General features: G+C 42.9%; 1 protein-coding gene across 3 annotated transcripts in view; it reads left to right on the top strand.

Moving 5' to 3' along the window:
- Window positions 1–687: 687 nt before the first annotated feature.
- The window catches only part of GLDN (gliomedin), a 34,807-nt gene continuing 21,245 nt past the window's right edge, over window positions 688–14,249 (top strand). For 2 of the 3 annotated variants that reach the window (XM_073303887.1, XM_073303888.1), the window contains exons 1-2: window positions 688–1,181; window positions 6,921–6,972. In XM_073303887.1, the coding sequence (XP_073159988.1) occupies window positions 861–1,181; window positions 6,921–6,972 (373 nt within the window). In that variant the 5' untranslated portion in view covers window positions 688–860. Of the gene's footprint in view, window positions 1,182–6,920; window positions 6,973–9,814; window positions 9,833–14,249 lie in introns of all 3 variants that reach the window. The other variant, XM_073303886.1, reaches the window with a different exon arrangement.

A 14,249-nucleotide genomic window follows, 5' to 3' on the forward strand; every position in this document is an offset into this window, starting at 1 on the left:
CCCTGTGTCCCTGCCCCTTGCTCCCCGCCCTGCCCCAGTGCCAGGTCCCCCATGTCCCTGCCCCCTGTTCCCACGTCCCCTGTGTCCCTGCCCCTTGCTCCCCGCCCTGCCCCAGTGCCAGGTCCCCCGTGTCCCTGCCCCTTGCTCCCCGCCCTGCCCCAGTGCCAGGTCCCCCGTGTCCCTGCCCCCTGGTCCCACGTCCCCTGTGTCCCTGCCCCTTGCTCCCCGCCCTGCCCCGGTGCCAGGTCCCCAGTGTCCCTGCCCCCTGTTCCCACGTCCCCTGTGTCCCTGCTCCTTGCTCCCCGCCCTGCCCCAGTGCCAGGTCCCCCGTGTCCCTGCCCCCTGTTCCCACGTCCCCTGTGTCCCTGCCCCCTGGTCCCCAGCCCTGCCCCGGTGCCAGGTCCCCCGTGTCCCTGCCCTCTGTTCCCACGTCCCCTGTGTCCCTGCCCCTTGCTCCCCCGTGTCCCTGCCCCCTGTTCCCACGTCCCCTGTGTCCCTGCTCCTTGCTCCCCGCCCTGCCCCAGTGCCAGGTCCCCCGTGTCCCTGCCCCCTGTTCCCACGTCCCCTGTGTCCCTGCCCCTTGCTCCCCGCCCTGCCCCGGTGCCAGGTCCCCAGTGTCCCTGCCCCTTGCTCCCCGTCCCCGCAGCGCCCGCCTCTCCCATTAATTCCGCCTCGACACCCCGGGCAGCTCTGTGGCTGGCGGTGGAAGCAGCCCACGGTGCCCGGGGCCATAAAGCCCGTCCCGGAGCCGGAGCCAGCGAGTCCCCAGCGCCGCTCCGCCCCCGCCTGCCCGCTAGCGCCGGGGAGCCGCGGCCGCTCGGCCTCGCAGGACCCTGCCCGAGCGCGCCTCCGGGCCGGGGATGCAGGGGGACGGCGGCCGGGCGCTGCGCTGCTTGCTGGCCGCAGTGGGGCTGCTCTCGGCGCTCAGCGCCGCGGGGACGCTCTTCCTGCTGGGCCAGTGGAGGGAGCTGAGCGCGGCGCTGCGGCAGCTGGAGGCTGCACAGCCCCAGGGGGGAGACAGTGACAGCATCCTGCGGTCCCTCCTGGGCCCCACCGCCCCAGGGGCAGCGGCCCCAGGGGCCGCCCGGCACAAGAGGAGCCACCGCGGAGCGGCAGCCAGGGGCCACGTTCGGGCCGAGAACGATGAGTTGCTTATGATGATGACCTACTCCATGGTGCCGGTAGGGTGCGCCCCTAGGGGTAGGGGCTGGGCCCTGAGAGCATCTCCAAGGAGCTGGTGTCAGGGGAAGGGTCCATCAGAGATTCCACCAAGAGATAGGGTCTGTGGCCTAAGGTGGAGTCCCCAGGGCATATCTGCTTCCCTCCCCCAAGGGAAGGGCTGGGTCAGATTCTCTCCCGGGGAGGCGCTGCCCTGAGAACTTTACTAGTGAAATTCACCAGCTTATTGGAGGATGTTTTAAGAAATAAATGTTAACATGAAACTTAAATGAAGAGTGGTGGGACTTTCTTCCATCTCAGGAAAAGTGTGTGTATGTGTGAGTGAGGAGAAACAGTGACCCCTGCAGCAGGGCCGGATCACAAGACTGCCTAAGCCACCCTAACCTCCAGCACCTATGGCCTTTGTAGTAGTTGGTTCCATGTTCCCTTAATGATCTCTCTAGTGTTCCACTGTGATGGTCCTTTAAGATCTTTCTCATCTTTGTTCCCAAATCTGAAAAAGCAGGTGAAATTTACAGAATTGCAAAGCAAATCTCATCTGTTTCCCATATCATAGAAGTCAGAGATGAGAAAAGACTGTTTGGTTGTTTGGTCAGCCCCTGCCCTTGCAGGGATTGTGTTCCCTACAGGATATATCACAATGTTTTCTTCAGTCTAATTTCCATGAAAAATTAACACTGGTTATAGCCTGCAAATATTAAGGCAGAGAAATCCATAAAACAGACTATATTGTTTTGCAGGTTGTAACTAAAGTTTTTTAAGATGACTATTGTGCAGACAAAATAAGAGCAACAGCTTTTAACAGGATCTGATAGGATTCCCAATTTTGCCTGAAAGAGGCGGCTATTTTAATTGTTATTTATTTAAAAAGTGCAGTATTGGATTTAGTTAAAATACTACAGGAAGCTTTCAAACTAGTTACAATATGTGTAAAAAAGAGACCTTTACAAATAAATTCAAATAAAATGACAATTTTCAGGAATTTAAAATTCTAAATATTCCCCTGTATTACACCACTAGTTTGAATCTCATTGTATAATTCAGAATAATTAATTACAGTCACACACATTTCCACTTTTTTATTATTAGGCATATTAGTCATCCCTTTAGCAGCCCATTCCTTCAAAACCTTATTCACTGAGAAAGCTTTAAAATCAGTAAAAAGAAAAGGGGTACTTGTGGCACCTTAGAGACTAACAAATTTATTTGAGCATGAGCTTTCGTGAGCTACAGCTCACTTCATCGGATGCATTATGTACTCCTTTTCTTTTTGCGAATACAGGCTAACACGGCTGCTACTCTGAAACCTGTCGTTATCTAAAATCAGTGGGATTAGTGGCATGGGTAAGGAAAGCAGGATTAGCTCTTTGTTAGTGTTGGGCCAGATTCTGAGGTCTTTTCTCAGGCAAAACGGCACTGAATTTCTCACACTTCAATGGGAATTTTTCCTGAATATGGGGTTCCACTCATGTGCATGAGTGTTTCTAGAACAGGGGCTCTAGGGCCTGCTTCTACTGTATCTACTCAGTAAAAAATACCATCAACATGTGGGAAACTCATTGTGAGTTTTGCCTGAGTAAGGACTGCAGGCCCTGGTTCAAAAATAACAAGAAAAGGCAAATCTGACGCCCTCTCTCCCCTTAGTGATGTAAATACTCCCAATGACTTTAAGGATTACTTATGGAAGTAAGGATTTTCAGTATTGCCACACTAAACGCGGTAACTGTTATGCTTAATAAACTATTGACATTTGTATTTATGTAAATGTTATCACTCTAACAACTGAATTTAATGAGATTACTTGCAAAAAGTGACTCATGTAATTATGATAATATAGAAGTTTATTGGCTTGACATTTTTAACAGAAGTACTTTTGATTTTTCTTTTGCATCAGAATGTTGTGTGGCAAGTTCTTGATTAAAGGTACAAAACACAAAGACTTATGCAGTTAAGCAGCTTATGTTATATTTTCTCATATTTCAGAACAAATGTTAGGAAGATCAGGTTTGTATATATTGTCTTAAACTCTTTTTATTGAAAAAGAAATCCTTTGCATAAGATCATATGGTTTTTACTAGAACATTTTACTTTCTGTAGCCTTAAAACCATTTTGGAAATATCATCTTATATTTTTACTTAGTGATTTACAAATGAAAGAGAAATACTGTAAGTGAATGAACCTACTTTGCATGTTTGCCAGTTAAGAACATTTTTGTTCTGTCTGATCTGAAATGCAGCTTGGAATCTGAAAGATCCTCAGAAAAAATTAACACATGCTAATTGTCAACACAGGTCTGCAGAAGAAGAGGGCCTGATCCTGCTAGGTGTTGAGCACCCACCGATGTGAGTGGAATTTGAAGGTGTTTTGTTCCTTGCAGAAGTACTTAGCACCTTGCAGGATTGGCCCTCAGAAAGCCCCTTCAAACTTAGAACTAAAAATCTGCATGCATAGTCCCATTTACCCAAGGCAGACAGTCCTTATGAAGAGTTCTCTAGCAAAGACAAGGAAGTCAAGATCTGATATTTCTAAGGTAAAAACAGTCAAGAAAAATACTTTAAAAAGATGTTTGAGTCATATGCTTAAAGTTAAGCAGGTATTTTAGGGCCTGATCCAAAGCCCACTGAAGTCATTAGAAGGATTTCCATTAACTTAAATAGACTTTGGATCAAGCCCTTAGTGCTTTGCTGAATCAGAGCCTCTAAAGGAAACTTTGCCTCAGTAGAAAGTATCATATGATGTTGTCCACTTGGTGTTTATTGGCACTTCAGACAGTTGTGCTCTTTGCCTTGATTGTGTGAGTAAGAGTGGCAATATCAAATAGGTAGACCAGTGGTTCTCAAACTTTTTTTTTTTTATGGACCACTTGAAAACTGCTGAAGGTCTCAGCAGACTGCTTAATGCTCTTTCCAAATGTTGTTTGTACTGTCAGTTAATTACTGTAAAGCGCTTTGGATAAAAGTGCTATATATAAAATAACCTTAATAATTAACGTTTTTTGTTGTACAAATAAAAGCACACAACTCATATTTTAATATTAGTAGTCTTACCTTTCTAATGTGTTGGATGTGCCCTCTCTCCCCTGCCACAGCAGCCCCTGAGCTGGGGCTGGGGAGGAGGGGGGTCTCTCCCTCTCTCCCCCACTGCAGCAGCCCCCAAGCTGGGGCTGGGAAGTGGGGGCGGTCTCTCCCCCTCCACAGTAGCCATAGAGCTGAGGATGGGAAGGAGGGCCGTCTCTCCCCGGCAGCCGCAGCCCTGGAGCTGGGGAAAGTCGCCTCTTTCTCTGTCTGCTGCAGCCCTGCATGTCCAAAATTCCCACCACCCCCTCTTCTCACCCCACTGCTCACTCCCACCTATCCCCATTTTTTACCCCAAGGCCACCACCTCACCTTATATCTTTTCGTCTTTTCCAGGATCCAGGCACCTAATTAGTGGAGCCACGCCTGTGCGACTCCACTAATTAGATGGGTGGTCCTTCATTCTGTTGTGTGTGGCCGCCAAGGCATGCACCTTAGAGGGAACTATCTGCGGATCACCTGAATGGAGCTTGCGGGCCACTGGTGGTCCACGGACCACAGTTTGAAAACCTCTGAGGTAGACCATCATCTTGAGCAGCAACATCTGGGCCAGTAAACCATTCAGTTAGTGTTCTGTGTGGATGACAGTGAACTAGTAGGGGTGGTGTTTTGCCAGTTTGTCTAAGGCTGCAGAACCCCTAGACATGATCTAGAGAGAAAAAAATGGAAGGCAGTGGTTCTGATAGGTGAATAGCATAGCAAAGCAAAAAACAAAACAAAAACAAAACAAAACACCAAACCACCGTTGTGTCCCAGATCGTTTTTGTTTATGTATCCTGAGTTTTTATTTTAAATTATTTATAAAGACAGCATCATACTTTGTTTTAAAAACTGACTTGACTTGTGTTTTTACATTAGATATATCAGGTCTTGAGTGCCTTGATTTTGTTGAAGAACTCTTTGAAGCCTGGTATCTCTCTCATTTTCTGTGTTTGGAGTTCTCTCCTTTTTCTTTTTAAACCAAGTTTAAAGTGAGCCTAGAGTGGATGAAAAGGGCTGTATTGACAGCCATGGAGACAGAAATTCTCCATCCACAGTAGAAGTTCAGCAGGGAAGATGGTATAAACTTCTCCTTGCTCCTCAGCTAAAGAGCTTTGACTCTGACTTATTGGTGGTCTGAGGAAAGTTTACTCTCCATACCCATTGAATTCTTGGTCTCCTTGTTTGAGTTTACCAACAAGGGTGCTAATAAGTGCTAAATTTATTGGTTGTTTTTTATGACCTGGACACCTGTCTAGTAGGCGTTACATGGAGGCCACCAATCACACAGGTTTCAGAACTGTCGCTGAGGAGCAACAGCTTAGTCAATACCATTGTGGGCTGGATTTGAAACAATAACCAACAGAACAAAAGCTGCAGTACATATCCCATTACTGATCCCATGATGCATGCATTTTCTACCCCAGTAACTTTGCTGATTGAAGAACAGATTAAATGACAGTTGGTTGACAATAGGTTTTGCAGGTGCAAATGGTAAACCTTGCATGTCCTTAGATTATTTAAAGGGCACACACAAGGTTATGCAAAAACAAATGCATGCATGTGTGCTGAGTGGAGGCAGTTTTACTCAAGCACAATTGAAGGCTGAAAATTTTATCCTTTGTATCTTTTGATTTATAAAAAATAAACTTAGCTACAACAGTGACAGTGTATACAATTTAAAAGAGAATGCAGTGGTTTTTATATTACCCTGGAAGGATACTTGTGACATCTGAAGATAGATGTTGTAAGTATAGTGAAGGAAGAGGTAAAGCATATTTTAAATCAGAAATGTTGGCTAGCACTTACATAAGGACTCTTTGATTCTGCAAGGCACTGAACATTGCCAGCTGCCATTCAAATCACTGGGAGTTGAGAGTACTCATCATCTCACAGTGCTGAGCCCTGTATTAGTACAATGTTCACTCTTAGGAAGTAAATAAAAAAGAAAGAAATGTAGACAAAAATACAGTACCAGAATTTATCGGTAGGCATACTTACTACAACTTAAGGACATTGTTATAAAGATGGTCTTGTTGAGATGGTGAATTGTGGCTCTTTCTCGATTACAAGTATCCAAACAAATGCCCCAATTATTGTAGTGCCACAAATGGATGAGGTTCCAATAATCTAATTCCAAATTCACATGCTGCTCTGTATTATGTCAAGTGAAGAAATTAGTAAAAATCACCTTATAGATCTGGTAAGCAAGTTATGTTGCATGATGGAAAATGACCCATAAATGGACATATGTATGAGTTAAACACAGATCATATTTGGCTGCTGCCGGCTTTGATAATCTTTGATAACCTATCTCAGATAGAGAGCCATGAAAACCTAAGTGAAATAAGGTGTAAGTTTTTCTACCCAGACTGCATCCAGAGATGTGCCCATCCAGTATTTTTTTTAAATGCTGTTAAAATGGTACAATACACAGATTTTTAAAGATAGAATAATTGACAAATACATATGCCGGTCTTCAGAAGGCCAAAGTTAAGGCCTAAATAGTTCGCTCACATTCTACAAGGTGGTGTAGTTGTAAAGTAGATAATTTCCCCAACTGCTTTTTGCACAGCAATCACACAGAAGAGTGAAGTGAACCATAGAGAGGTTTTGTTTGTCCTTTCTGTAGAAACTGAACCTCAGTGCACTGTTGTGAATTTTACATTTTACTTTTGTAATATTAGGTCCGTGTGATGGTGGATTTATGTAACAGCACAAAAGGGATATGCTTAACAGGTACGTTTTCAAATACTACTATAGTATTATGCTGAATGCTGTATGCTTGGTGATGAAATAATTTTTGGAGGAAAAATTGGCTTGAGATAATTATAGGCTGTAGGACTAAAATTATTATAGGAATGATACTATTGATCTGATTAAAAAGTCTCCAGAGTAACATTGTTCCTGGGGATGTTTATTTCCTAGATAGTTTTCCTGTCACCCTTGCAGAGCTCATTACGGAATTGGGATCTCAGTAATGGTACTTAATAACTCTCAAAAAGAAAAGGAGGACTTGTGGCACCTTAGAGACTAACCAATTTATTAGAGCATAAGCTTTCGTGAGCTACAGCTCACTTCTTCAGAAGTGAGCTGTAGCTCACGAAAGCTTATGCTCTAATAAATTGGTTAGTCTCTAAGGTGCCACAAGTCCTCCTTTTCTTTTTGCGAATACAGACTAACACGGCTGTTACTCTGAAACCTGTCATTAATAACTCTCGGCATCTTCGAGGTGCTATACAACCATTAATGACTGGAGCTTAGCCTTTTGATTCTAGATCAGCATGGGATGGACAACCCAGAGGGAGGGAGGGCCTTGTATCACTGTAGCAACTGCTATGGCTAAGGTAGGAGTGGAAGTAGTGGACTCTGAAGGATGATGATGGTCATATCATGAAACTCTAAGGTTGGTTTCTCAGAAATCCATAGGAATTTCAAAATACTTGATGGCTGGGGCAGGCTGAAGGCATGAGAAGTTTGCATATGGTCTGGGAAAACAAGAAAATGTAAAGCTTTAGCTACTCCAAGGGCTCTGTCTTGGCTTTGCTAGCCAAAGTATATAGAAGTCTGAGATGCTGGAGCTGATATACGTACTTGAAAATGAGAAAATAAGTAAACCACTTAGGTTTGGAAACCAGTTCAGTAAAACAGTTCAGGCCATTTGCAGTTGGTATGAACTACTGATCCAACAGGGTTTAATATCAATTTAACTGACCTGAATTCAAAATGAGTAGAATTTTGTGGGAAATTCCCCTGTATGGATCTGGCCTTGATTTATTGGAGACAAAACACAAAAACTCCTTTTGAAAGCGCAGGTGAAATTTGACTGGAACAAAGACAACTCCACTGTCAAGTACAGCTTAAATGTATCTTGTGTTGGGTTCCAGAATTCTGACTTCACACTACTCCGGGGCCTGCTAAATCCCTTTCTATGCACTCCCTGAATCTTCATCTTAGATAAGCCCACTCCAACATTGGCTTTAACAATAGCTCACTTACACGGTAGACATTACCTGTCTTCGTTACATTGGCTACATTTCAAGTACTTTTCCTATTTATCTATCTGATAAAAGGACATCTAGGGTCTTCAGTGAGTTCAAGATGACAAAGTGAGTGAGAGTACTAAGGAAAAAAATTATCTGCAGTGAAAAAATCAGGCATTTCTTGGAAAATTGACTGAAAAGGGTATTGAAAAGGGTATTAACTAGCATCTACCAGCATTATAAAAAAAATCAGTGCAGATTTAGTGCAGTTCTAAACTGTGCTTCACTTTTCCGATAAAGCTTTTTAATGAATGCTTAAAATTGTCAGGTTTAGTGTCCGAGATCTGTTTATTTCTTTAATTTCTATGTAGAATTTTAGATTTAAAAAGATTCTTTGTAGCCCTGGTAAAAATGTTAGTACAGAGAATTTGGTTCTTTAATCCCAGCAGTAATCTCTCTTCTTATCTTCCAACTTCCCCCGGTTTTTGATCAAAGTATGTTTTACCAGAAGTTACATAGAACAGATAATTCTTATTATGCCCTGTATTAATTGTTTACTCCTGCCTCATGAGAATTATGGGCATGGAAGTCATGTACAGTAAGGACCCTTTATATTGCTCTGGCAGGGCAAAGTAATAGCATAGGCATACATTGTAAAAGCTACCCTAATTTATGGGCTCTCAAGTGATAGTAGCACTAAGCTTCTCTTCCATGGAAAATGAATGATAATATTTTGCATACACCTAGTGGAGGTTTGTTTTCGATGTAGTTGAAGTCACAGACAGAACAGACTTCAACAGCTTCCACTGGAATGTCTTGTATTACACATATCCCTTGAACTACTAGAGTGAATCCAATTTCTAGTATTACCAAACGGTGAACTCCCACAGGCAACCAGATCCAATCCAAACAGAGAACAATTACAAGTAAAAGGAGCCTGTTTGTTATTTAGCCATAAAGTTATTGCGGATTAGAGAGGAGAAAATATTTAACCATCCTATTTCAAACCTCTGAATTCCTGCTGATTACCCAGGAAGGTGTGTACTTTGGAATGGATATTCTCTAAAAAAAATTTCTCATGACATTTGCAACGTTTAACCTGAGACACTGTAGACCTGTTCTTCCATTACCACAACCAAAGCTTTAGAGAACTCCTTATGAGGCACTAAGAAATGTAAACATAATAATTAATGGATGATTTAGGGGCATATTTGTGAAAAGGCACATAAACACCTGTCTCCTGATTTAATTAATTCAATAGAATGGAGAATTCAGAGGCCATTCTTGTCAAATTGTTATCACTGGAAATTTAAGAAATGACTGGGCTTGGCATATAAAGTGGGTGTTTTGAAAGATTATCCTCACAAGCAATTATACTGCAAGTCTGGCTGGATCTGCACTAATGCTTCAGTACTTACTTTTAATTCAAAATAGCTTAACCCATAAGTGCCTCTTCAGAAGTTTGAAAGTTCTTTTCTGTCTTGTTTTGGTCTAATGCTAATCAGCTGAGTTTAGTGTTGGTTTTACTTGAGCTGCCAAGTTACACTCACCATTTTTTCTCTTTGTTTCCCGTGTTCTTTTGCTTGTTTTTGGTTTAGGCCCTCCAGGCTCCCCAGGTAAGATACCTTTTCAGTTGTAATACTGTAGGTATGATGTTGATTCACTTGGTGGTTTAAAAAATATTTGTATAAAGACATACCCTAGACAAAGCGATCTCCAGGTTAGTGTGAGAGAGGGGTGAATCAAAAAACATTCTTTTCCTGAAGACTGGCCCTGAGTCTATGAACCAAAGTTTCCTAAGACTAATAAGAAATAAGAAAATATCTGGATGCTGAACATCTAGAAGTGCTTCTAGCCTGACTGTATGATGTGGCCCAGTGGTATAATGTTTATGTCAAAGAGAAAAAAAGACTCTGCTCTCCTCTCTGCTTTTTCTTATGATATTTCTGTTCTGCATCTGATCATTCCCATTCATTCTTGTTTTGGCTGAGTGCGGTGAGCTCGTGGTACCCAGGCCTGCCTACCAATCCACTGCTACCCATCTGTTAGCTATTCCAGGAGAATGAGAATAATATTAGCAGTTCTACAGCATCTATAAGAAGATCTCAAAATGCTTTGCAAACATTCACAACTTTAGCCTCTCCACGATCATGTGAGGTATATAGTGTCGTTATCCTTCCAGTGATTAGATAGCCTCTTGTTGTACTTCCTTCCCCTGGACAGTGAACTCCCTCCCCCCATTTTTCAGTAAAATTCAGCCTGTCCTCAGCATTTTGAGTTTTAAAATGCAACACCTATGCTGTTTTATAGTTAGACTTGGAAGAATTCGATTTTTATTGGTAAATGTTGGTAAATGTCGATTTCACCATAACAAACATGCAACGACAAAAAATATTTCCATCAACGATAATACAAGTTTACAGGTAGAGAAAGTAAGAAAAATGCTGCTTCAGAACTTATTAGAGTTTGACTTAAGGATATTTTTACACTTAGTATCTATTGACATATATTGATAATTTGTTCTTTAGTGGTTTTAAAGCTTTAACTTTTCGAATCTCAACATCTCCTGTTATCAGTAATTATTGTCTGAACCCCCCATTGGCTGATCCTCCTATAATTTCCTGCAACTCTGAAAAATTAAATAGATAAAATAGGAAAAATGCTTAAAAATAAACATCAACATTGTCTGTTGAAATAATAAACAAACAGAATTCTGCCAAACCAATTTATAATCAACAGCAACATTCAGCACTTCTCCGCAGCAGAGGGTGCTGCTGTAGGCTCTGCAAAGCCATTCTCCTAGCCCCTGGGGAAAACAGCCACAGCAGCACTGCCAGAAGGAAGCTGGTGATAGAATTGCGGGGCGCCACTCCCACACTGTTATAGGGGGAACCTGGGGGGTTGTTTCAGAATCACCAGCCCAGCGGAAGTAGGTCACAGCCCAGGAGCTGAGGGAAGGAGGTCAGTGTGGGAACAGGCTTATTGTTGGGGAAAGAGTGTCAAGTGTATATTTATTTTCATTTTGACTATCTGGTCACCTCAATTGTCTCCACTGTACAGATAAGAACACTGGGGAACACCAGGGTTAAGGTCACACAGAATCTATTGCAGAGCCATGAAGAGAGCCCCAGATACCTTAATTCCCAATGTTGTACTTGAACCACAGGACCACCTTTCCTCCTTTGCGCTGCTACAACCATTCAGAGTTTCCCGTGTCTCTACCGTGGCTGTCTCAGAGTAGCAAGAAGGATTATAAATCTGAGATCGTCTCCCCTGCCTGCCTGCCTACGCTTTTGGTGCTACCGCTGCCTCTTATTCTCGTCCTATTAGGCTAGGTTCCCCAGGAAGTTCCAGCTGCTTTGTTCCATTTTGGTGATGCAAAGCAGCTGTAAACCCAGTTTAATTAACTGGCTAACTAAAATAAGTGTATGGCAGAGTGTCACAAAGCTGCTGGAACATACTGGAGACTCTGGCCCTTTAAATTTATTATACCATTGTCTTTATATGAATGTTTCTGAATAGGATCCATGTTGCAGAATCTTCCAAACTTTATTAGTAAATTGACCCACATCAAATAACCAGGATACTAATCCCGTAATGTCTGTTTTCCAGCATGAACATTTTTTCTGCGTAAAATGATCTTTCCCTTCATAAGGCATCAGTTGAATACTAAAGATTATGAAACGCATAGTGTAAACTATAGCTGCACTGTGTGTTTTCACATGACAACTTACATATATGTATTGTTTATTTCATGATTTTTAATATTTACCTGATGCCTTATTTAATTTGGGACCACTTTGCACGGAATTGATCTAATAAATAAACATATAATATGCGGTAGTGCAGTGCATGTGTCATGTAGTTGGATCAAATGGCTGTATGTATTTTGATCAGACATCTCCTTTGGCTCCTAGCACTGAGCTATCTCTTTACACAGTGAATGGGAATGGTGCTGAGGCGCCTTAGTTTGTAAGACAATCAGTTTATAAAGAAACAGCAGCCATTACAGTCTCACCAATTCCAAAGTTTAGGCCCAAACTACATACAGGAACTCCTCACTTAATGTAATTATGTTCCTGAAAAATGCGACTTTAAGCGAAATGATGTTGAGCGAATCCAGTTTTCCCATAAGACTTAATGTAAATGAGGGGGTTAGGTTCCAGGGAAACTTTTTTCATCAGAGAAAAGACTATATCTATATACACATACACACACACACAGTATAAGTTTTAAACAAACAATTTAATACTGGTACACAGTGATGATGATTGTGAAGCTTGGTCGAGGTGGAGGAGTCAAAGAGTGGGATATTTCCCAGGGAATGCCTTACTGCTAAATGATGAACTAGCAATTGGCTGAGCCCTCAAGGGTTAACTCTCACACTCTACAAGGCAACAGGAAAGGAGGGAGGGCAGACAGAGACAGACACACACACTCTGTGTGTATTTGAGAGATAGAGATGCGCATTTCCCCTTTAAGTATGAAGAGTGGCATCAGAAGTACACTGCCTTGTTAATTAGATCAGCAAGCTGAGACCAGACCACTGCAGCCCCCTCCATCCGTGTGTCCCCCCTGCTCTATGGAAGATGGGGTAAGGGGGATGCAGGAACAGGGAGGAGGGGGACACCCTGACATTAGCCCCCCTCTTCTTCCCCTCCCCGGCCCCCACAGCAAGCAGGAGTCTCAGGGAGCATCTTCAAGGCAGAGGACAGGAGCAGCACATGGCAGTGGGGGGAGGGACAGCTGAATTGTCCACAGTTGGTAGCCTGCTGAGCAGCTGCTGCACAGGGAACTTAGGGGAGCGGGGAGCTGATGGGGGGGCTGCCGGTCCACCCTGGTTCCAACCACCCACCAGCTAGCTCCAACGGGCTGCTCTTCCTTCAAGCTGTGGATGAAGCAGGGGGCTGCCAAATGATGTTAGAAGGGAGCATTACACAACTTTAAACAAGCATATTCCCTAATTGATCAGCAACGTAACAACAAAACAATGTTAACCGGGATGACTTTCATTGAGGAGCTCCTGTACGCTTACATATGTGAGGATCTCATGTAAATTAAATGTGTGCATGAGCCTTTGCATGATTGAAGCCTGGGAAATTCCTCAAAAAATGTAGCTTTTAGAACAAATTTGAAATCTTTGCGGTTCACATTCTGTTTCCCGCCATCCAAGTACAAGTCGTGCACTGCTGAATGTTTTCCATTTTATTCCCCTGCTGGTCCTAGAGGCAGGGATGATTTTCAGTGAAAAACAGTTATTAATTGCATAGAGTAGCTTCCATTTATTTGGACATGCAGGACTTTTAATTCAATTTCTTTTTTAAACAATGGTTTAAACTTTTGTGAAAGTCTTTTGTGAAACTTCGAGAAGCTTCATAAAATCCTAAATTTAAGAAAAAGTTGTAAAGTTTCACAAACTGCTGGGTCTTGCTTTCCTAGTTAAAAGCCAAATGCCAATCTTCATGCCAAATTAGATTAGATGGGGCTCGGGCATGGGAACAACACAGGGTTTGCTGTATGGAATTTTTTAACTCCAACACAGTGGTATGGCAGGGGATACTTGTACAGATGCATCTATGAAGTGAGCTGTAGCTCACGAAAGCTCATGCTCAAATAAATTGGTTAGTCTCTAAGGTGCCACAAGTCCTCCTTTTCTTTTTGGACTGTAGTAGTGATCATAGCCCCTGTTGCTGCATGTGCCCCATGTAGGGTTTTTGGCTGGTGGGCTTTGACCCACTGGCCACTCCTCTGTCCTCTAATCCCCTGCCTTATGTGTCCACCCAGAGAGTTGACAAGGTGCACTGCGCTATGCCACATAAGGGTTGTGCAGTTGTGTTTGTGCTTCATCCACCACTCAGCAGAACTGCACTAACTTTATTGTATTTTGGGTCTTGTACAAGGGGATGCTTCAGATTTAGCTTAAAACGCTATCACTAAGCACTTGTTAAACATTAAACACATGAAATAGGGTTTAAGCAGCGTTTGCTTAAGGAGATAAGTATGTAGAACTGAACTCCTCTGTTTTAATTGGCT

Source organism: Lepidochelys kempii, chromosome 10 (assembly GCF_965140285.1).
Source record: "Lepidochelys kempii isolate rLepKem1 chromosome 10, rLepKem1.hap1, whole genome shotgun sequence".
NCBI lineage: Eukaryota > Metazoa > Chordata > Testudines > Cheloniidae > Lepidochelys > Lepidochelys kempii.